The sequence below is a fragment of the Platalea leucorodia genome (genome assembly GCF_965183815.1).
Source record: "Platalea leucorodia genome assembly, chromosome: 8".
Lineage (NCBI taxonomy): Eukaryota > Metazoa > Chordata > Aves > Pelecaniformes > Threskiornithidae > Platalea > Platalea leucorodia.
In genome coordinates this window covers 3,794,639-3,818,858 of record NC_138830.1, presented here as the reverse complement: position 1 = coordinate 3,818,858, position 24,220 = coordinate 3,794,639, and the positions used below count along the sequence as shown (strand labels likewise).

Here is a 24,220-nt window from a genome sequence, read left to right as displayed (position 1 = left end):
TCAGAGTTAAGTATCAGAATCCGGAGAAAATGTTTCTCATTTAAAAAGTAATAAAAAGTTGCAGTACATAGAAATATTTGAAATGCTGCATGAGAAGGAATTATTTTAAGAGTACTTCTGGTTTATATTATCCAGAGTATCTCAATGGAATAGCTTTTTATTAATAATATCTCATCTATTATGTATATTGCAATATGCCCAACACAATTGCTGAAGTAATTAGATGCTGCTAATTCTTCTCTTTCTTTTTCTTCCCTTTTCTGAGGAGGTAAAGAGATTAGGAGAGTAGTTTAGAGCGAAGCATACGTTACACTACAGACTTCCCACAGATTAGCAGCATCAGCCGTTATGTTTCTCAGTTTTTCTACTTCTACCTAAAAATGTGTGCTCTTCTTGAGCTCCTCTGTTCTGTCTCCATTTTAATGCCCACTGGCCGCACTGTATCATAGCGTCATTGCATCATTTATTTTTGATTATTTAATTTTTCACTAGAATTCCATTCTTCAACTTACTTTAATATAGTCCTATCTTAAAGGTGCAAAATAAGGAAGCTAGGGAATGAAGAAGTAGCTGAATATTGAATTTTTAGTCTGAAAGTTCTGAACTAAACTGGATTAAAGAGTCCTGACTTATCCTGTCTATAATACACTGATCAAGTTTTGAGATGCCTTTTTTCTGACAAATATTGCATAAAGATTGACTATTAATAATTATTTTAAACCTTTTGTAAGTGTTTGAAAAGTCACTGGGGAAAAATGCAGAGGATTTAGAATTAAATCTCTGAGTCTTCAGCTGTTTTAGATTTTTTTTTTTTCCCCCTACTGTGCCTCCAGAAGAGATTCCCTCTGTTAAGTCATCGCTAAAGCAATCGTGTACTACTTAACAGAGGTGCTATTTTCTACTTCATGTGTCTCCCTATGAATTGTGCAAGAGGCATTAGAGAGCCCTGCCTTCCACCGAACACATAAAAAGGCATAGCAGAAAAAGCTTTCCAGATTTATTACATTCTCTATGCATTGCCTTTCTGGGAGGGAGGGAGAAAATTGGCAGCGGGTCATGCTGCGGAGCAGAGTCTGCAAGGACACAGGAAAATCTTTGCTAACCCCCAAAGATTTTTAATAGCTCTATACAGCAGACTTCATTATCATGAACATATTTTTCAGGCGTTACTTAGAGGTAATGTTAGAGAAACACCACAATGTCTGATTCCTCTTCCTCCCCTTGGCCCTTACATCCACAATTTCCAGATCAAGGGAAGGAGGGCAGGGAGTGAAGCCCAGGGATGCTCTGGGAGGAGGCAGGTTGCAAACATCCTTCCAGATGGCAATTCCCAACGCACCTTCTGTCACAAGGCATGGGCTTCCACTGGCCCGATGGCAAGCCCATTGGGAAGAGTTACGATTTTTCACCTAAGGCAGTCAGCCTTGTTCCTCTGCTGAGGAGCTTATTTCCAGAGCAGTCCTATGGCACCAGCAGCCCCACTGCAGCTAGGCAGGGAGTGATCAAAAGTAGGCAGAAATGAAACAAAATCCTTTTTGTCACTTGCTGCCGGGTAGGTGACAGTAACCTCTTCCATTTTTTCTAGTGCTTGATCCATGTACAGGATCTCTATGAACAGCAGTCCATGTTTAGGCAACTGGATCAAGCCACGTGTCTGTCATTCCTCAAATCTTGTGTGCCATGAGGACCAGAGCAGCCGAGGAAGCGTTAGTGCAGCAGCAAAAAGCCTATTTCCAATAGAAAGTTCCTGTGTTCTTTTTCCATGTGCAAACAGCAAGTCACGTGGTGTCGATGTAGACTAATTTTAGCTTGCTTGGAGGAAAAAAGCAAAATAAACAAAGAAACTGCAAGGGAATACGGAGTCTTATTGAGAAAGTCGTGTATATCATGTTTTGAAGGATCCTCCATCTTCAATTGTCATGGAGTTCAGCGTTGCTCTCTCCAATTTCAATCAAAATTGAATCTTAACAGTTGCTGAGCTGTGTGCATGGTGCACTGTGGGTTGTTCTTCCACATGCGACTGCAGCTTTATGGATTTCTCTGTTGGGCCTGGCCCTCTGAAGAGCAGGCATAATTGGGGGACTGCTCTGCTGAAATGCTGCGCTCTGCTTCAAGATTGTTTTCATTTGGGGCAAAAATTCAACCACTGACATTATTAGGCTGAGCAACATAAGGCCTAAGTACTAATCTGAGGTTTCTTAGTCAGTTCTTGACTTCTCAGACCTTCACTGTTTTGCCATCTGCTATAATTGAAAATTGCCTTCTGCAGTCAAAGGGAAAATCTAATTTCTCAGCAAGCCATATGGGGTTATTAAGATCATTAAACCCTAGTATGCCATAATGCCTGGGCCAACAGGACCATAGGGCATGTAAATATTGTGTGATTCACTTTATAGCTTCAGATTGCAAGTTAGGAATTATTTTGATGGCTATCTGATGATGAAAAGTGGTGGTCAAGTAGGTTACTGCAGATGTTGCTTGGTGAGGTCAATCCATGGCACGTTTGTTCAGAGCTGTGACAGATGAGAAGTGGTTTTAATAGTATTTGATTGCAAAGGGTAAATCTTTTGTATCAGCCTGACAAATGATCAGAACCCAGCCATTGTCCTCAATTGTGCCAGTGATGCTAAGAGCAGCCTTAAATTTTGATATTGAGAAATGAGAGAATACAATTTCCACTTTTCAGGAGGACCCAGACTTGGATCCTTCTCATACAGGATCTAAAGCTGATGATATAAATTGTACTCGCTTTCCTTTCTTACGAATGCGAAAGCTACTCCCCTGAAGATGCCTGTTCTTGAACACTTTAAAGCCAAGCTGCTGGATTTTTTCTCTATTTTTCTCTGTTTCTCTGGTTGTGATATTTCATAAGATTTCTTCCTAGCAAAACCTGCTTCTATATATTTGATACAACTATGTACGCAAATATTAAAGCTGATTTTTGGTTAATAAGGTTTCAGAAATGAATGCAGGAGCTGTGAAATTTACATGAAATTAAAGAAAGAATAGTTCAGTAAATGCAAATAAATGCAGAAACAAATATTTTAATTTGGATTCATGATTAATGCCAAAGGATTACCAGCAAACCATTACAGTGTGGCGATGACATAAAAACTCAATGGGAATAGAAATTCTATATGCACTAGTTAACTAATGGCAGTAAGCTATTTTTAGTAGAAGAGCTCGGAGTAATTTATTTGTTCTTTCTGAAAAATATAGCTATTGATTATATTTCAAGTTTTGTCTTTGTTAATTATGCCTCAGAATATTTTTTTACTGCTATACTATTGTATCAGTTCCTGCATTTTACAATGTGACAACCATGGTCAGTAGATCTATTCCCATTCTGCAAGTTATTAAATGAATTATATTGAAAATAGGCATTACTGATGATTGTCACTTTTCTTTGTGCTATGTACCTAAAGGAGTTAAGAACAAATTGTTATAATTATATATGAAAGAAGAGTGAAAATTTTTTCCCTACTTCAGTTTTCCAGTGATCTCAATCTGACTGCATTTATTTTCTGTGTAGGTCATGGGTTTCTGTAGGTCATGGTTTCTGTTTTGAGACAATTGAAACCAAAGCACGTCTGAATAGGCTTTAGTTTCTGTAGCACTGGGGTCAATACATCTGACTGTTTTGAAATCAAGATACTTTAAAGGAGGTAAAGTATTGCCTGTTCTAGTTATATTTATACTGCCCAAATAGCTTCCTTATTTTAGTGTTCTTGGAAATCACAGTTAGAATAAGAGAGCGATCATTACCATTTTTCCAAAAGTTGGGAGTCCAGTCAAACTTTGTATATTTTTTCTTTTCTAAGATGGTCTTTGAGAAGCCATGAAAAAATGTGGTTGGTTTTTAGTTTGTGTGAGGAGTGCACTTTGTTGTTGTTGTTATTTATTTATTTTTATTTTTAATGGGAATCTCAGTCTTCCCCACTTCCTATGCTTTGGCTCACCTAACAGAATACTCCACCTGAAAGGAATACAGTTTGTGTGCCCACTAGATGTGCCCTAGGAGGGCACCTACTCTTCTCTAATCACCCATGGGCATTCAGGCCCCCAACCCAGATGGTACTTGGGACCAGTCCGAAGGATGCTCCCCCACAATGTGGATAGGCTCCAGGTAGGCATAGCTTTAGAGATAAAAAGTGCTTGGGAAAGGGTGTGGGGATGACCGGGGATGGGCGATGAAGACCTTGCCATTAAGTCAGGATTCTCAGACTTCCCGTGACTTTGCATGTAGCTAAATGAACCTGCTGCCATGGTGGCATCGCATTTCTATACCAATGCATTATTCTTCACCACTGTCTCCTGTGCGTTAGGCACAAGCATGTGCCTCCTCTTTTGTTGCAACTACTCTTTTGTAGTTCCATTCATTTAAGGTGATTGTAGGGAAAAAATCCCCATCCTGCACTAATTGTGGTGTCCATCCTAATACATCTCATACAAGGGAAAAAATGAACAGAGACCTCAGTAATGAAGTGTTGCAGGCAGGACATGCACGTGCTTAACAGAAACTATCGTTGTGCCTGACTGCTAATTAAAGGCAGCACAAACCCAGCAAAATCCTAACTCATCTGGGACTGATGGGAATTTCATCTCCACCATGTGCAAGTTTTGTTTCTGGCTTCTTTATGCATTGCTGGTGGTGCTGGTCTTTGATGTGGATCACAAGCGAGCCCATGAGGAATTATGTAATGAAAATAATTTGAAGCCATCCCTGACCTAATCTGGCTTGAAAAAGATCAAGAGCTCATAATATCATTACTGTCATATAAGGCTGAACATGTTTATATTTGTCGAGCTTCGATCTTCAGGGTGCCCTGAACTATGTACGTGACTCACCTGCATATCTTTGCCGACTGCATTATCAAAGCAGTAAATGTTTCCATGGCTATTGTGGCCTAATGTCTCAAATTTTAGAGAATTAGTCCAATCTAAACATCAGTGCCATCTGTAAGTTGTGTTTTATTGATTCCTCTTTTCTCCTTATTAGACTGATTCTTCCTGCACAAGATTTTTTCCATAGTCTTTGTTTAATTTTTGATTTCAGTCTTAGCAGTGTATCTAATCAATGTTTATTTTTACCTGTGTGAATGATTCAGAGCATCATCAGGCTTCCTCAGTTTTAAGTCGCAGGTTACAAGCTTTGTCTCAACAAAACTGGCGATACTGGAAATAGCTTCTGGAGATGACTCAGAGGGATTGTCTATAGCAACACCTTTACTGCAAAGCTGTACAAGAAACAAAAATGTTATTTACTAATGTTATAATACAGCTTTTGTTAGGTAGAAATCCTTTTTGTAACTGATAAACGGAGAAAACTGACTTCTACATAAAATATACCCTGACTTTAGCTAAAGTTAGCACTACAAAAATCAGTACAAATACATGTAAGCATAATATAAAATGCAGTGTCATCTTCCTGGAAGGGATAGTCAAGAGAGCAGATGATATAAGCTAAAAACTAAAAAGCACTATTAGGAAAGAATCTATGTTTTTCCCCATTTTAAAAAATAAAGACTCAACTTCAGGCTCCCCAAATCCATGGCTGTCTTGAGATTGAGGCTGAAGGAGGAGCCTCAGACAGCTATTTACTTATTTCAGTAAGCCAGTGGTGAACTCTGCCTGAGGCTCTGCTGCCTTTGCCCCACGGGGAGGACAGCAGGGAGTGATACAAGGCAAGGAAACCAGACACCCTCCCCCTCATTTAATGGGAGGACTTGTCCCTCCAGAAAACTGCTATAGAAAGTAAAAAGGATGAGATCAACCATCTCTTTCTCATCTTCTTGAGCCGTATAGAATTTAGCAGAGAAAAACATCATATTTTCTGTTTTTCTGATAGATAAATAGCCTGCTGTTCATCACAGCCAGTGACTTTCTCATTAAATAATGTTCTATTTCATAATGTGCATCTCTAGAATTAGATAACCCACAACCCCTTAAAGTTTCGGAGAGTCCTCAGCACTGGCAGAGCTATGATACTGGGCAGGACCACCTTCGGTCCTCAAATCTTTGTTTCATTAATCTACATGCAACCTGATTTTGTAATGCCAAAGAGTAGTAAAAACTAGCGTTTAGGTCTTAAGAAAATTCAACTGTAAGCAATTAGACACAAGTGTAAACAAATAGATTAAGTCTAAGAGCCTTGTCTTTAAGGACGATAACCATATAGTGCTACTAATGAAAATGCAATTGAATGTCCTTTGCTTGGATAAACATCCCTAACAGGATTGTTTAGTGTGCAATGATTTCATCTGACTAAGTCACTTCGCTGCGAATTGGCTTTAAAAGTAGATTTCTAATGAAGATTAACAAATTAATATTTATCTAGGCTGTGTGCTTAAGCCCTTGGATCACACCGAGACCAGTGCTGAGGACCCTTACGGCACTGATATGCAACTGCAGCCTAATGTGGATGAACGCAGCCGCTGCTTTAAATGGGGTATAACCAAGGGACTCTCACTTCAGTCCAGTTTTGCCAGCCACCAAAGCTTTAAAATGGAAGGAGGAGGATCTGGCCCGTTTGCCTAGCTCCTCATCACTAATGAGTTTAGTTATAATTAGTTTCTTGTGCCTATGTAGTTACAATCCAGTGGTTGATCTTTAGGAGGTGCAATGTCAACTCAGCAGTTTGAGATGTCTTTAGAAGATTAAATCTGTCAAGAAAAAAAGCTCTTCTATATATGCATCTTTCTTCCCACCTGTGATCCTTAAAAGCAAGAAGGATTATAGACCTACATCCATACTTAGCACCTACAAAGCTAACCCTATCTTTAAGATATGTACGCATTGGTTAGAGATCAGCTCAATTCTTTACAGGCAACAAGGATCATTCAAGGAAGTGTTCAGGTGTGATAAATGTTTTTTTTTCTGTCACATCCCTTCTCTGCTGAGCGAAGTTACACAGTGTATATAATAACACCCATACATTTAAGATTTTCTATCATCTTGTTATCTGTAGAAGTTATAAATCAGAAAATTCATCACTTTTAACTTTGCTCATGGTACCGTATATATCTGCTGAAGTGTCTCTATGGATAAGACATGCTATATGTAGCTAAAAGACCCAGAGAATTATGTTCACATCAGTGAACATAAAAGTATCATCCAGTTTTTCTGTAATAACACTTTTCAGCTGAATTGGCCATGCTGTGACCTCTGTTAAATTTATGTGAATGAGAGATTTGAGGCTACTCCCCGGACTTTCAAGTTCTTGAATGATTGTGAGAAGAAAAGAATCATTTAGGGATCCCTTCAGTATAAAGTGCTGCAATTCAGAGTTTCCTTGAGTCTTACTGCTGATATGAAGAGTTATGTTTAGACCTGCGTAACCCCTCAGTTATCTTTGACAAAAACCAAGTCGCGAGTCTCTGTAAACCATATCTGAACAGATAAGGATTCAGAAAGTATGTTTAAATACAGCAAAGATTGGGTTCTGCCAGGTCTTTTCTAAGACATCTCAGAGTAAGAGTTCAAAGAAATGAATAATAACTCAATCTTTAATCTCACAAAATCAGAGTAATATTTTAAAGGGATGTGCCTGTGTTTGGGACCATCTAGGTCGTATACTTTTTACATCCCAAACTCTCTCCTGACTTTTGTGTAGCATTTCTGCAGCGGATCAATGCGTTTGAGATAGACCTCTCCACACTAGTTCCATACAAACAACAGCAACACGCACCAAAAATAAGATTCAACTTAATTTTACAGAAATGGCTCCTTCTGTACTAAGCAGAAAAGATATGAATATACAAAATAGCCCTAGTGTCTGGTATTAGTGAGATGCACAATTAAATGTACTTGCCGGTAGAAGGGACTTTTTTGGTAGCAGTATGGACACCACTGGAAAAGGTTTCTGTTGGGTGAAGTATCTCAGCGCAGCCTGAACAGCACATCGTTGTTTTCCAGGCGCTGATGGAGATGCTACCTTTTCTGTGTGTTTCATCACCCTTTGCTGTCTTTTGCTGGCCTTTCTGATAAACGGACTTGGCTATGCAGGAGGAGAAGGACTGTTGCCTTGCATTGTCCTGTCTGCCACTGAATATTAAGTCTGACTGAACGTTTTTGGGGGGTGAGGCAAAGACAGTGCCAGAAACCACCTGAGAAAGCTCATTTGGGGAGGTTCTCAGGGGAGGGCTTAGGCAGGAAGGACGCAGCGAGGTGGGATTTTGCAGCAGAGGTGGGGATGTGGAGGAGAGTTGTAGAAAGACTTGCATCTGAGTTTCAAAGGGGAAGAGAAAAAGGAAAATTTCCTGGGGATCCAAAGGAGCCTTTGTAGCTACAGATTGTTGTAACTTTGGGAAACCCTGCTGGACTGAGAGCAAGGGAAGAAGAAAGGCTGTGCCATGCACAGACATAATGAGCAGGGAGGAGATTTGTTTGCAATTTTCATGTTTCACCTAGCAGAACTGAGTTTTCTTTATCTTGCTGTAGTCTGCAGTCCAATAACACTACCTTTGAAGATCAAAAGGGCTGTTGGTGTTTTTGGAGTGCTTAAAGCAAAAGGTAAAAGCAGCTCCATCTCACTCCTCTGAATACCTTAAGGTCCCTTCACAAGGGTATTCAAATATAGGTGTGGGCTTGGCGAGGCAGTTACGTTTTGTACCATTGAGGGTTTCTTTTCCCTGAGCTATGTTACAGAATTTTATTTTAATTCCAAACTGGGAAATTTAGGGGTACATCTTACCTAAGACTTTGAGCTTTTGGTCTGCAGAAAGCTTGCCAATATCTTAAATGTTATAGAGGCTATGAAATGGAAGCAAACAAACATTTGAAGCTTTACAGCCAATCTGGGGTTAAAAACCTGCAATGTACCATTTTATGTCCTTTACTATAGCTAGCAAATCTAACAGCATTTTTTACTGTCAGTCTACCTGAGAGTACCCCTGTCAGTAGATAGGAATATTTTTCCAGAAAAAAGATTTAATTAAAAAAAATCCTACCAAAGGATATTTATATTTTCATAGGGGCCCTTGTTACAGCTGGAGGCCATCGTGCAGGTTTTGTGTACGTGCATCCTTTAGAAGACTGCTGAGTTATCCCACTCAAAGAGTTACCAAGTATATAAATGAAATGTAAGGAATGAAAGTGTTACCTGCAATTTTTGTATTAGTGGTGAACTGACGCTAATTATGTTATGCTTTCACTGATAAAGGAGGTTTCTCTTGCAATGTGTAGGACCCTATAAATATATTGCTGAAACCGCAGTTGTATAAATGCCTGTGATAAAGTACTTTGACAAAGGTCACAGAAAAAGTCTGTGACACTGTGAACTTAGCATAGATCTTGTTGTGGTATTAAGCCTTTAATTTTGGCAGTAGCAAGCAAGCAAATTTTATGAGTTAAAGACCTCCCAGGCGTTAGCTAATAAGAAAGGGAGAAAACATTCCCCCAAACCCACCATAACTTTGGTAAAAAAAAACAGTGGACATGAAGGTAGCTTCCTAGTTAGCACGTGTATAATTTGGAAGAATAAAATTAGAGCTCTGGTGATCTGTACATTGGCGTGTTGGAACTGTTGTTACTGAAAACAAGGTGAAAGGTTCAGGTGTAAGAAAGGGGCAATGGTAACAGTTTACTAATCACTACTATAGGTTTGGTGTGTGTTTAATTCAGCAATACGGTTTGCCTTAAAGAGTAAGATGCCCAATAGATGCCCATCTACGTGTGTGGATGTAGATACATATTTGATAGCAAATTTAGCTCAGGAAAAGAAGTAAATTTGGTCAAATGGTGTGCGGCGATGAGATTCTTCGGCAACTTCCATGAGATCACTCATGCTTTCCTCTACCAGACTGAAAGGGTTAAGAATTAGTATGAATACAGCAATAACCTGCTAGCCTTGCTGGAGCTGATTGCTTTGCTTTTTCTTCTTTTTTTTTTTTTTTTTGTTTTGTTTTGGGTTTTGCTTTGGTTTTTTTTTGTTTTGTTTTGGGTTTTGCTTTGTTTTTTGTTTTTTTTTTTTTTTTTTTTGTTAATGTTTTGAATGTTTAATCATGCCTCTCTGTTTCAAAGATAACTTTGTCGTTTTCCCTGGAGTGATTTTTTTAGAGTGGCTAATCAGAGGGACAAACCTGAAAAGGCAAGAAATATTTAATTAGTGTCTTTTCTTCTGACTAGCCAACAGTCCTAACCAGATGCCTTCACTTCAGAGCCATCCAAGTAATCAGCCTGGTAACGTCACTGCATTGCACATCAGGCACCTGGCAAGTTGAACACTAACTGCATCCCAGAAAATGTCTGCTAGGGAAGGCTACTTCTGAAAATAACTTTCAAAGCCTGATAGCAAGCCTCACACAGGGCTGAAAACAAACTGCTTTTTATATATTGCACTGTATTGCAGTCCTTACAGCTATTAGGCACCAGCAAAAATACTGCAGGAAACCAGTGTAACAAAGAACCAGTTAATGGTGGTTTTGTCTCAGTGGAGAGGAAAAAAAAAAAAAAAAGCCAGTATGGAGAATAAAAAGAGAGAGGATTTTCTCTCAATGATATGATTTCATGCAGCATAACTTTCCAGCTTCTATTCAAAGTCATGCTGACATCTTGGTATGCAATTTCAGTCAGCAGAGCAGGAATTGTATATAAACCCCCTGTCTTTATTGTTAATGAGATTTGTGTAAATAACTTGCTAGAAAACATATTGAAAATATATAATTCACTACTAAATATGAATGCAGATGTCAGGTAAGACGAACTAAATTTGCTAGGCTTCCTGCAGTGTGCTCTGCAATGGATAATTCAAATAATATGTACGTACGATATTTTTGGCGTATTAGCTGCTCTATGCAGAGTTAGCACTGGATTCCGTAGTAGTCGTGTGTGCAGGACACATTTGCTATCTTGGGCATATTATCAGTTACACAGAACTGGCTGAGAGCCCAACATACCTCAGATATGCTGAGTTATGAGAAATGATCCCTATTTCTATTCAGAAAACCACTGTGTGCCAGAAAAGCATGGATCAGGTGAGTATTGACTACCAGATGAACTTAACAGGCTGCTTGCCCTCACCATGAAGTATGGTGGGCCTGCTCTCCTCACATTTCCACTGGGTTTATCTTAAGCCCTGTCTATGTCTAGGCTTAAATTCCTTCTTCGGCTACAACCAGCCTTTTTGCAGGAACCAGAGGTGCGTGGAAGGGATTTGGTGAGCAGGTGGGGCAGAATGTTAGAGAAGTTCAAACCTAAATTTGTTGCTCCCCAAAGGCTGACAGGTTTTGCATATCTGTCACTGTTCTGGCCTTTTTTGGAGACAAGAGCTCTCTGCAAAAATGAGATTTCAAGTGCCCACCAAATTCAGAGGATGTAGCATTTTAGTTTGTGCTCATTTCTAGGTGGATGCTGTTTTATAAAAATAAACTTGACGTGAATCTTTCCCTCCCACAGACGCTAACGATGTTCCCTGCAGCACTCCTAAACCTAAGTCATTCCTGTTTATTGGCCCAACTTCAGATAAAGGCTTTACATCCCCGCAGTGCAAACTTAGGGGTCTTCCTCATATTGTAAATAATATGCTTTGGAAGCATTAAGTCGGGAACAAAGGTTTTGGGAAAATATCATCCGTTTAACTTCAGCTTAATCTGTGTGCTGTGCTACAAATCTGTGCCTCTCATTACCAGTCCCTGTTTTATGGAGTGTTCCCGTTATCAGTACTGCCAGGGTGAGAGGAGTAGTCACAGAAGCCAAAGAAAAAAAAAAAAGAACCAACCCCAAAGCTCTCTAATGAAACATATATTGTGGAATCAATATACTACAATAGTTTCCGAGGAACTTTATATTCTGTACAACATACTGAAATCTCCTTTATAGATTGCGTTTGTAGTACAAAATTTGTCAGTCCTTCACTGTGAGTCCATCCAAGATCAAACCAAACCGAGGATGGTGTAAATATTCCATGTGAAAACCAAACAATCAGACAAAAGTCAAAACTGATCCCAGGACCTCCTCTTGACAGGATTGTAGTTCGAAATGCCTATTGGACTTTGAAGCAGGAGCATCAGTCTGTTGGTAGTGTTCACAGGAGGAGCTGGCCAAAATGAATGTTTTTTTTGGAGGCAACTGTCAGCTGGTGTGATGTGACTATATTGTAGCAAGATTTTGAGAGCTGTCATGATTGCTTGGAAAAAGCAATATAATTTCAGGCCAACTAATTTAATCCCTTTGATGCCAAGAGATTTGCGACTGCTAAGTCCAAACACAGAGATATCTCACCAGCACTTTTATTAAGGCAAACTATGTGAAAGGTTCACTCGATTTTGATGGACAGGATTATTAGGGAACAGCAATAATTTGCTGAAGCCTTATTTTCATGCCATTTCTGGCTATGACATTAAAGCTAGCTGCAAGGTCAGCTCTCCCCTCTCTCCCTACCTCCGGATGGCATGGATTTGGTGAACTCCACCAAGAATTTTCTCAACAGTATTGTCAATATTAGAAACAGCGCACATATCCATGCCTCAGGAATAAACAGAAATAAAGCTCTTCCCTAAAGTAACCTAACCAGAATTCGTTCCCCCCTACTTTTTATTGTTTGGTTCACCTCTGTAAAGCTTTTCAGCATTTATATTCATTTTACACTGTCAAAAGCTGAACAGGAGTAAGATAACAAATGGTTCTGGTAGCAGCTGTCACCACCTACTGTCTGTGTATGCCTGTGTGAATCTCTAAATGGAAATAAAGTACTTTAATAACACATTTTCTCTAAACTGTCCTCATGGATAAAGTTACTCTCAAATCAGTCCATGAACACTTTCCAATTCGGTGCCCACTTCAGCCTGCATCTCTGTCTCTCCTCTGCAGAGTCTATGTAGGTATGCAGCAGTATGATTTAAAGACGTTTCAGATAGAAAATTCTTTAACGGCGCACCTCCTGTGACTGCCGCTTGCCTGTGTTAGCTGCTTTTGGTGTTTGAACCGTCTCCTAACTTGCCTAATTTTATCCCTATAAATTAAGCTGATTGTCATTGCATTTTTGTGCTGCGTTGGCTCTAGCCAGGAAGCACCTAGAGCCACAAATTAAACATGAATTGCTCTGCCCTCCCTGTTCCTGTAAGATACCTTCCAGGAGCAGATGGCAGCTGAGAGGATAAATACCTCCAATTTCTTGGGGCCCTGGACAGAAAAGAAACTCCACTTCGAGGCATCGCTTTACATTGAGAGATGTGAGGTAGCATCGCGCATTTGGGTTTCTCTGCTATGGGGTATCACGACGCCTGTGATACGGGCGGGGAGCTGTGGGGTTCAGGCACCTAAAGATTTTTAGCTGCCCAGCTTTTAGAGAAGCCTTTTCTGGATCCAGGCAGCAGGGACATGCCCTGAGCCATGCATGATGCTGACTGTTGAGCAAAAGTCTGAGCCCATGTCTTTCAAGATGGGCTAGTGCCTGTCCCAATTATTTTTTTTTTCTCTTTTTTCTTTTTTTTTTTTTTATTTTTCCCTTGTGTTACCTACTGAGGAATCTACTACATGGACCTTGTCTCTGTTTCTCAGTGATTGTAAAACGTGGTTTGCATGTGTTCAGGTCAATGAGGCTTTTGATTGTAAGTAAGTGACAAGTGGTGGATGATTATTATTTTTAATCAAATATTATACTGCTTAGCATTTACAAAGTATGGAGAAAATGTTTGGTGCTTTTGAGCACCTGTCACCTCCAGGTAAATAATTTAATAACATGTGGGGAAGCCAATTAGAGTTAATTAGAAATTGACTGATCTGCTTTGGCACCAAAATGATTGGAATACACTGTCTGTCCTTTCTGGAATAGGGATTTTGCTCTTGTACACACACACAAAAGTGAGGAAATACATTGTTTTATGGTCAACACATAGTATTCCTTTGAGGAAAAAAGCACTTTATAAGCCAGATATGTAACAGCAGTTCAGGCAAGAAGAACGAGGGCAGGAATCCTTATAGACAAATAGCTGTGCAGTTCTTCAGCTTTAGTTCATGGTGATTGGCATGCTGGAAATGTCTAGAAGATTAATAGATTCAAATTCAGTGATCAAAAAATGGGAGCATGTCCAAATGGATCATTATAACAGATTCCCACTCTATCCCACAAGCTAGATTTGAGCCATCTGTAAGCTTCATATTCCTGGTCTAAAATCTTCTGCAGGCATAAAAGACAATAAGTATCAGTAGGAGAAAAAAAAAAAAAAAAATCAATTTCTTGGCTTTGCAGCCTAAAAATATAGTGATGGGACTATAGGGAGAGAAAAACTGCTGATTATCAGGTTTTTTTTTTTTTTTTTTTTTTTAAGCAAGTTAAATGAGTAGGCCATATTTTGGAAACTACTTTGTTATTGGAGGTTAAAAGAATGTTTCTAGGGAGTAAAGTCAGCATCTCACACTCCGGCTTTGGGGGATCAGTGCCTGCCGTCTTTGATGTTCTCTGTCCAAGACCTCGTGTACTCACAGGAAGTTTCTAGAGGACCTGTGCTGATGATAAGGACAGATAATTTATGGGTCTAATTTTTTAGCTCCAGCAAGTTGGTGCTAAAAATAAATATTTAGCCTTTCACATGCTTTCCCTTGAGGACTTTCATGGTGTTAAACTGTGTCTAGTCCTTGCACAGCTTTTCTTGGTGAGAGGGGATAAGGAAAACTATATAAAGTCCTATTTTCTACCCCTTTCATTCCAGTGGATGACCGGCAATTCCAGTCTCTGAGCTCCATAAAGCAAGGGATTACACATTGTTGTACATTGATGGCTTCTTGGACCTCAAGACCCACCTGCCAAAAGAGACAATGTTGGGGGAGGAAGGGTGGGCAGAAATGTGGCTGTGCCCTAGTCTTTCTGCAGCAGCTAGCACTGATCCAACGGTCACACCAGGGAGCACATCCAAATACCCTAACCCTACGGTGCTCCCAGGACTGTCCTTGCAGCAATGCCTCTAAGAAAGCCGCCTGTGCTTTTCTAATGTGCTCTACCAGTGGATAGGCTACTCAAGATGAACCTCTTTTCACGTAGGTATTTATATAGGAAATACTAATTTTTTGCTTCTCATATTATGAAATTGATGGAAGGCTTGGTTGAGCCGTGCTGCCTAACTCTATATTGGTATGTAATTATGTCCACGAGGCACCGGTGCCACAGCCACTTTCAAAATATTTGCTTTTTGCAGATATTGTTGCCTGGAAGAGGGAGCGTGGTCTTGACAAAGCCTTCTCTGCAAGCAGTGAATCACAAGGCAATGAGCCACAGGAAAGGTTAATCTAAAAACTCAAGGTGCGCAAAAAAGATGGCACTAACGTTTATCTCCCTGCCATAGGAACGGTGCCCGTAATAGCCATCTGTGGAAAATGGAGGTATTCCAGCTTGTGGAAGGCACCACAACAGCACTCTGGTGAATTAATCACACGCTGTTTGAGGCCTTCACCTCACACGTGGGATGCATTTCGTGTCTCTGAGATATTCTGTGCCGAAAGCTGTGTGCTGAGATACTGTGGACTTCTTTCTGTGCACAGCAGTCATGAACCTTTCTCATTTATTTTTTTAATTAGGGAGCAGGATTATTTTCAGAACAACAGGGTCTGAAATTTAAATTTGTGCAGGTTTTAAACAGGCTGAAGTTTCTGAAGTCTTTTATGCTCTCTGATATTAGGAGATTAGATTGAGACAAGATCTTTCGATCCTCATAACAGTTTAATGTTATTTTGTAGCCAAGCTGTTAATAATTGGCTAGAGATTTTATAGATATACATATATGGTTTCCACTGAGGTTTTAAGCTACAGAGTGATTTCTCATACCCTTCATATCCGAGTCCAGATGTTCAAGTCCTATTTCCCTACGTTCCAACAGATGGATGCCAAAAATTTAGGGAAATTTAGTGTTTCACAATATAGTATATATAATATGCTGTATTATTGAGCTAGGAGGTAGAAGAGCGAAGACTATTGCCCCAACTTTTTCAGCTATTTTCCTTACTAGCAAGAGAAAGTACTTAATTCTTAAGCTCTATTGGTGAGAGTTCTCCAAGGAAGCATTATTTTTTACTCTCTCAGGCCAACTATAATGCAGCTGACTAACGCTAAGTCCCTCCTGGTTAATTTAATGATAGCTAAATAGTGCAGAAATAGTGAGAAACCACCAATTCTTCTCTCGATAACACTGCCTTCCTGATGTCTGTGGTAATCAGCAGCATATAGAAGTCTCTAAATTAAACAAGCATTTCGGTTTTTCTTTCTATTTGTTTTTTTTTTTTTTTTTTCCAAATCCAACAATTTCAGTGTTAGACTTTCAGAACTGCCTGTTATTTGCCTATCTGAAAAACAATGTGATCTAAAGAATGATAATACGACATGAGTATATAGATGGATCTAGAAAAGACATTTTCGCTTAAAGAAGAGCCAAGAAATGTAAGATATTTGTAATATGTAAGGTAAGACTAACTTTAGTGATACTATTCAAATTTAACGGTAAGCACACGCTTTTCTGGATCAGGGTATCTAACTGAAAATGTTGTAATGTCAGAATAAAGCCTTAATTTCCTTAAATCCAAAAAATGTCTGTAAACATTTTGCACCAGAAACCATAATTTCAAATTTCCTGACCTTTGAGCTTGTTATGTATCACACTTTTTTTCACGCACGTGAAATGCAGAGGAATTTTTGTTTATTTCTTCAAAAAGCAATGGGCAGAACAACCACAGTTCCAATCTCAGTAGCTTAACTTTTCTGGTTTTCCCTGCATCATCTCCAGTTTGTCTATACCTGAACAAATAGACAAATTGGAGACGATGCAGAGAAAAGCAACAAAAATGATACAGAGGTTTAGAAAATGTGACCTGGGAGGAAATACTAAGATGAATGAATTTATCTAATTTAGAGAAGACTGAAAAGAGATGTGCTAAGAGGTTGCAAGTACAGAGATAATGGTTAATTGCTCCTCATGTGAACAAAGATACAAAAAACATTATGGACTATTTTTCATGACAGAAGATTGGGAAAAAGTTTCTATCAGCTTGGTGATATAGATGAGAAACCTGTTTCACTGGAGATTTTTAGAAACAGAGTACAGAAGTGTCTTTCAGGGATATTCTGGTTTTTGCTTCTGAGGAGACCTGGATTAAGAGACTGCTGAGAAGCCCCAACCCTATAGTTCTGATTTCCCAATCACTCTGTCCACAATCCCAGGAAGGAATTCTCTAATCTCTACTTATTCTTTTACCAGGATGTCTATTAGCTAGCCTTTCTATTGCCTCTTAGGAGGAGACAAGCACTCCTTTCTTCTCAAGTGGCAAGTGTTTTTGTCCCCATCACAGCTCATTTCTGAATGCAGGGGAAAAAAAAAAAAGCCTAAAAAGGATAGCACTTCCTAATTTTACTCACTCACTGCTATAATATTTATAGTTTTAAAAGAAAATGCCTTCAATATTGTAGAAAAAAATAGGAATAGGATATATGCTCGTCAATCGCAAACCTCTAATGTTTTACAAATGCTATTGAATTAAGTTTGGCAGTGCAGCACTGAAACAAGTGTAGTTGGATGCTTTTTCAGGATGTCAAGTGCATAGCTGAAGTGATTGGGGTCAGAGTGGAGATAAAACATTAGGGGGAGTCCAGAGAGTCCAGCTTGCAAGTCCTCTATTCTAATCACCAACCATATTCCTGTAAAGTGGGAAATGTGTCTTTTTTTTTTTTATTTTATTTTATTTGAGAAGCAGATACTGGCCTTTAAAATCCTTACAGCTACTAAGAGTGGTTTTTTGCATCATGTATCATGGAAAAAGTCAAGAGCTCCTCTGCACAGTAAATGTTAGCAGCTGGGTTAATTGTGAGGATATAGGGCATCTTTCAAGGTTTATAAGACAGCTATGCTTTTGGAGATAGTGTTTTCAAAATGCTCTAATGCTACCTCTTTGAAAGCAGCCTTTGGCTGCAGAGTGCTACTATTTAACAGGTTTAATATTACTAAAAATTGAGAGGCTGATGCCATTATTAAATTTCATTCTGCGCAAAAGCAAACAGTTTATCATAGTCTGTTCCCAGCAATTGTAATCCAATTTTTGTTATCTTACATTGTTTAAAAAAAGAGAGAAAGAGAGAGAAAGATACTGTACATCAATCTGATAAAAATGTTTAAATAACTAGTGCTTTTTTGTGATTATGTTGGTTTTATAGCAGCATTATGGAAACACGACAGGGTAACTAAAATCTGATTACGTCTAAGTCCTTGCCCATTATGTGATTATTATGAACCATGACTTCTACTGGCACATTATGAATTACATGGTCATAATACAAGGGATTTCCAATATAATTAACTGAGATTAGCAGCACTAGAGAAATCTGGGAATAATGATACAACTTTGAACAATCAGTTTACTGTAAATGCTGCTAGCTCTGGCTTCCAGGAACCGGGAGGCTGGTGGATGTAACCCTGACTCACCTGCTGGGCTTTCCCACATCTCCTTTCTCTTCCTTCCCCCTGTGAAATTAATTGCAACCTTGCCAGAGTGTTACCAACTCCCTCTTTTCCTCTGTTCTTCTCATAGCATACTGATAAAACTCAAGGCTGGCTAAGATATTCAAAAATGTCAAAGGTCTTTAGATACCTCCTTTTGGAGGGGCTCAGCCTGAAACTGGAAAGGGCTCTGCTTTGGAAAACATAGAAATGTCTACTTATTGAAGAACAGATCTGTTTTAAGACAGCTCAAGTTTGAGCACTTAAAGGCAAAAAGTCATGAAAATCACAGATTAGTTTCAAAGATCATAGCCAAGGTCATATTATTTCTTTCGTATCTCAGGCAGGTAAGAAGTCTTTCTTTCCACAAAAAAAAAAACCAACCAAAAAAAAGCTTTTGGACTCTTAGCTGCTGAAGAGAAAGCCAGCTGTGTGCAGAGGGGGTTGCTCACTACTGGACCTGTCCTTTCTGATGCAGAAAGAAAAGGCTTTCTACACAGATCCAGTGGCCATCTTCTGGCTTTAGAGAAAAAAGGGGAACAGAGTGCATGATGGAAATGCTGTAGAGGTTAAACCAGACTTTTTATTTAACCAAAGGGTTAAACTTTTCACCCAGTAGTGCATGGACAGCTGGGATAGAGTGGCAACTCCCCTGACTACTGAGGTATCATTTGTCCCTGGTAGAGCTGGGATTAGAAAGAGGAGTTTTGTTTTGTTTTTTTTTTTTTTGGTCGTCCCGTCCGTGTGTCCCCCCCCCCCGCCCCCTTCATGGGACTTAAAGTTCCTCCATACATAAATACAGTTGGAGACTTAGAGAAAAATACAAAATCACCTGAGATTCTTTTTTGGTTCAGTCCACTGCCCCCCTCCTTCCATGATTTATTTTTAGCTCTTAATTTTCAGATTTCACATGAAATGGCATCTCAGGATTTTTATTAAACCCTACACATCCCAGGTTTGTGCTCTGTGTTCACTTTGATATTATTACACCCAGTCAGTACAATGACAGCCTTTCATTTACTTTGCTACAGTGATTGTACTTTTTTAACCCCGTACCTCCAGTGCTGTGGAGAACTGCTCCGCTGCGGCCGCGTAGTTGCTCTGCCTGTAGGAAGCGCTGGCTTCCCGGAGGGTCAGCTGAAGCTGCTTGTCAAGCTGGGGCAAAGCGCTGCCCTTAGGTGTGCTTGGAGCATCTGCTTTTTCCGAATCACGACACGCTGATTGTGTGCTTGTAGGCACCACAGGCTCAGCAAACTCGAAGGAAATGTCCTCCTCATCAGTGTAGACCAACTCCATTTCTATGTCTATTAGGCTTTTCAGAGGAATGTGAGACAGAGGTGTTGGGCTTAACTGACTGCCAGTCTCTAACATTGTTTCTTCTTTTTTCACAGCTAGTTTTTCATTGTGTTCCGATTTCTGTTTACAGCTTGCTTTGTCTACGTCATTACTTTGTTTTTTCTTCTTTTTCTTTGCCATTTTTATTCTCCCCTTTATATTTTCTGCTGCTGCATCGCCAAGGTGGTTTTTGACCTCTTGCAGTGCTTCTGGAGTATCATTCAATTTGTTTGCTGGTACATTTGACTCCTCACTACTACGCATTTGCTGAGAGGTTTCATTCTTGCCATTCATGCTTGTGAGATTTTTGTGGAAGTCAATGTTGCTGTCTGATGTCATAACTTGAACAAAGAAAAGAGTCCTAAGAGAAAATGTAGAAAAGTTAAGAATACTCAAATGTTGCAGAGCCAAAAAAAAGCATGCAAATGCTTTCTACTAGGCATATTGTAGGCACCATTATGGGAGAAAACCCTTCAATAGTTAGTACATGGAATACCAGACTCGCTGTAATTACTTTCTCTTTCCTGTGTAAAAGTTTAAGGCTGCTTAAATGTTTTTGATAGCTCTCGATAACGGATGCTTGTTTATGTAAAGTAATGCCAGTGTATCAGTTTGTTATATCTGCAACAAGAAGGGAAAATCAGGCTTTTAATCACAAGAGAAACGACCAAACCCCTGTGACAGATTGACTTGCGTTGTATGTTGTTATGGAGTGCAAAAAATCACGGTGGCCTGATTTTTGAGAGCTGGTAAGCACAGTGACAGAGTCAGAGAGGGGAGTTAAAAAATCAGGCAGAGGGGCACAGCTCCAAGTGGGCTCCCAAGTTCAGCTGCATTTGAGGAAAATTCGGATCTGGATTTGGGTCTCAAAGCCATTTCTTATTGAACCATCTGCAAAGAAATGTGTGTTGGTACTAAGAAGCAACCCTTCCCCAGTAGTTAACAGCCTAATTGTCAGTTCAAGGAACCAGCAGTGGATTCAAACTGGTACAACAAGGTGCAGAATCAAGTTCATAAGCCTCCTCTCAACACTAGTTCTTGTACAATGGGAAAGGTGACTTGATCTGCATTGTAAACTCATAATTGTGCTCAGATGCAAAGGAAATGTTGATCTTCATCTGCCCCTGCTGACTTCAGAGTGAGAAGGTGGAAGGCACAGGTAATTTCCTTCTCCGTTTTTCCATCAATTATGAAAAGTCTAATTGTAAATAGCTTTAATGATAACCGTCTTTCAGAATGGTTTGTGAAGCATAAGCACTCAGCCTTTAACCTGTGTTATCATTTAACAGACCTCCATAAGTTTAGTGCCAGTTTAATGTGCTTAACTACAGGTACAGATTGTACAAAGGAAAGATACATAATGAACACATTTCTGTTCGGCCAGAAACAGATTTTAAACAATAAGCAACTTGTTGAGTTTTACCGAGGGCCCTACAGAATGCACTACTGCACTCATAAAAGCTGCTGGAATGTGTCCTGGATGCTGTGGTACGGTGAACCACACCTGTTTAGGGCAACGGGCATTAGGCAATGGGCAGAAATTTATAGAAAGGGGTAAAGGGAAGAGGCAAAGGCATTTCAGGCCATATGAGAAGCTGATACTGAATTTTAATGTAAATAGGGTTTCTTATCTTTGTCATGTTTCCCCCCCCTCCCCTGGCTAAGCCAGATTGCAGCCAGGACTGTCACCAGCCCTGAAGCAGGGAACTTGTTGATTTTGCCATTTGTTCACAACCTCCAGGCTGAAAACTTTACTGTAGCAGAACTGCCTGTGGAGAAACTTATTCTTCCTTCCACGGCTGCAAGAGAAGGAGTGAGAGGTGAGGGGATAATTGTGTGATTTAAGGTAATTTCAGCAGACTTTTTTCAGCTGAGCAATCACAACTCCTACCGAGTTCAATGGGGATGGAAAACCACTGGTCCTTCCCAGATAGTGCTCCGCACTTGTCAGAATAGAGCTCAAAGGAATCATATTTATAGCAAGCTATTTTGAATGGCGGCAGTAAAGCAGCTGGAAAAGGCTAATGTACTTGCATCTGGCAGCAATTTTACCTGTTTGTAAGACATTCAATCCCTTTTTAAAACAAACCATAGCATAGCCTAATGATTGGAAGACGTGCTTTTCAGTGCTGGCTTCAGCACTAGGTAATTTAGGAAATTATGATTTATCTTCGCTGTGCAGTGGAGCGGAGATACTCCAGCCAGCCCCAGCACCAGCTGAGGGGATGAGCCTGATAATCTTGGTGCCATGTCATGCCAACATAACTGTTAGATATGGGACCGTGATGGACCTCCGTGTGGCCCTGCAGTATATGCAGTATATGGCTATCCCAGGTTCTGGAGTGGGGAACACAGGATTTTCACAGCCTTTTGGGTGGGCTGTTCACTGAAGGTCCTAAAGGACTCTAGAAAATGAGATTTAAGTGTCTACATCAGATACAAGTTTGCAGGAATTTTCCTCTGAGCAGCCATGTAGTGCTGAGGAGCCCTCAAGGAAAATTAATGGACTCTTCTCCTCACCAGAAAGCTCACAAAGGCAAAGCCCTGTATCTGATGGGGGGTTGATATCAGCATGAATGGGAAATTGGCTGGACCAAACTGTTTGCCATGAAACTGTCTTAAGAAGTTTAAAACAATTTACTATGGAATAAAAAAAAAAAAAGCAGAGTACAAACTGTGAAATACAGACCAATAATTCTTAAATCACTTATGGACATTTTTCCGGTCGACCAGCACCTGAAATGAACTTTGATGTATCAAGTGGATTTATACTGCTCCTATTGTATTTTTAGGTATTCAAGCTGATTAACATGACTTTGGGTTGTGCAATGGAAGCACGTTATAACTCAGGGAGGCTTGCTTTAATCACTGCCTCAATAAAAAAACACTTCCAGGGAAAAGCTTTTAGAAAATCATTATCTTTGTCAGTTAAGTATGTTCCTGAGACTTTGGTTAAAATGTCTGTTTTTTATTTTGGAAACGTTTACTGTAAAATGGTCCTAATGAATCACTATGCAGGGGAATATAGATAGACAATTTAGCGCGATAGTCAGAAGGAAACTACTCTAAATTTGTGAGCTCTCAGGAATGATCCTCCTGATCAGTCATAAGCAAGTTCAGCTTTCTGCATATTTGAGGGTTAATCTTTGCCAAGAGACCTCTGTCGATGGCACTGCCAGCCACTACGGTTAAGGATTTTGTTGGGTCTATTGGCAAGGAAACCACATCTTTTCAAACGGAGATGCTTACATGAAAAAAATATAAATGCAAAAGAAACATAAGATCATTTATCTTTTAAAATCCCCTGGTTTTGTCTGTTGATTTCCCAATATATCTGAGACAACCTTCTTGGGGAGAGTGGCCTGCCTACTAGATAACGTAAACTTCCTTATATGCATTATCTTCTGAACCCTATTACTTCTGCTTTTTGTTCTGTATCTGGTTTGATTCTGCTTTCAACACCTTCTCCTATTATCTCACATCAGATTAGAGAAGAACCTGCTGATAAATCACACTGGCATTTCAGCTGGCAGCTAGTTGTTAAATTCTTTGCCAGTTCTTTGATGAGCCCTTTTTTCTTCAGAATTTAAACTTTGATTTCAACCAAAAAAGCTTTTGCCCTTACAGTTGTGAAGTAAAACCTTTCTAAACACCAAAGACTGCAGTGCTATCTTCCTGAATCTGCATATAGCAAGGCAGAACCATTGGGCTACATTCAGCATTGATTTAAGTGGAGAGATAGGAGAGAGGAATTTCTTCTAGTAGTTCTCAGAGGGGATTAAGCTGCCTTGAAGCTGAACCATTACGTTGCCATTACCAGCTCTTTGGGACATGAATTCTGTGGGGCTGCACTTCAGAAAAAAGCCTGTTTCCCAGTTTAGGTAAAATCTTTCAGTAGACAGCACAAGCTGCTGTTTCTGAGGATCACAGCTGCCTTTTATGACAGAGGCTGTAGAGAAAGAAGCAAATTCAAGGAGAGATTCTACAGTGTCGGCCTGCTAGATCATACACTTTCATGGTTCGGAGGTCTAGGGGGACGGTATGGCAGCTAGGAAGCGGAAAGAGGACTTGATGATTTTGTTTCTTACTCTGAACCAGGTTCCTTACGCTGACCATTTGACAGCAGTCCAAGTGGACCCATGCCCTAACGTTGAATGTGCCCCATGAACGCCTTGCTAAAACTCAGAGACAAATTAGGCATCGGATCTGGAGACAGCAATAATTCTCCCTCCCCCCACCCGGATCAGAACTGACAGAGATTTCTGTTGTCACGGTTTTGTTTTATTTTCACTTCCTCTGCAGCATAAGGTACAAGCTGCCTCGTTCAGGATGGTCTGGCTGTACCTCATCTGCTGTCCCAGAAGCTCTAGTCATTAGTGGTCCATCTGTATTTTGTGCTCTCTGCTGTGAATGTTCGATGCTGCACGGTTTCTAGAGGATAACATCACAACATTTTTCAGCCAGAGCATGAC

The 24,220-nt window shown here is 39.9% G+C and overlaps 1 protein-coding gene across 1 annotated transcript in view; it reads right to left on the bottom strand.

Annotated features, from left to right (window-relative positions):
• SPATA16 (spermatogenesis associated 16) overlaps positions 1 to 23,889 on the bottom strand; it is a gene marked incomplete at both ends in the record, with an annotated part of 83,796 nt that extends 59,907 nt beyond the window's left edge. Inside the window, 3 exon segments of the mRNA XM_082319006.1 lie at positions 5,092 to 5,237; positions 19,470 to 20,109; positions 23,837 to 23,889. Of these exon segments, the coding sequence (XP_082175132.1) occupies positions 5,092 to 5,237; positions 19,470 to 20,109; positions 23,837 to 23,889 (839 nt within the window).
• Positions 23,890 to 24,220: the final 331 nt, after the last annotated feature.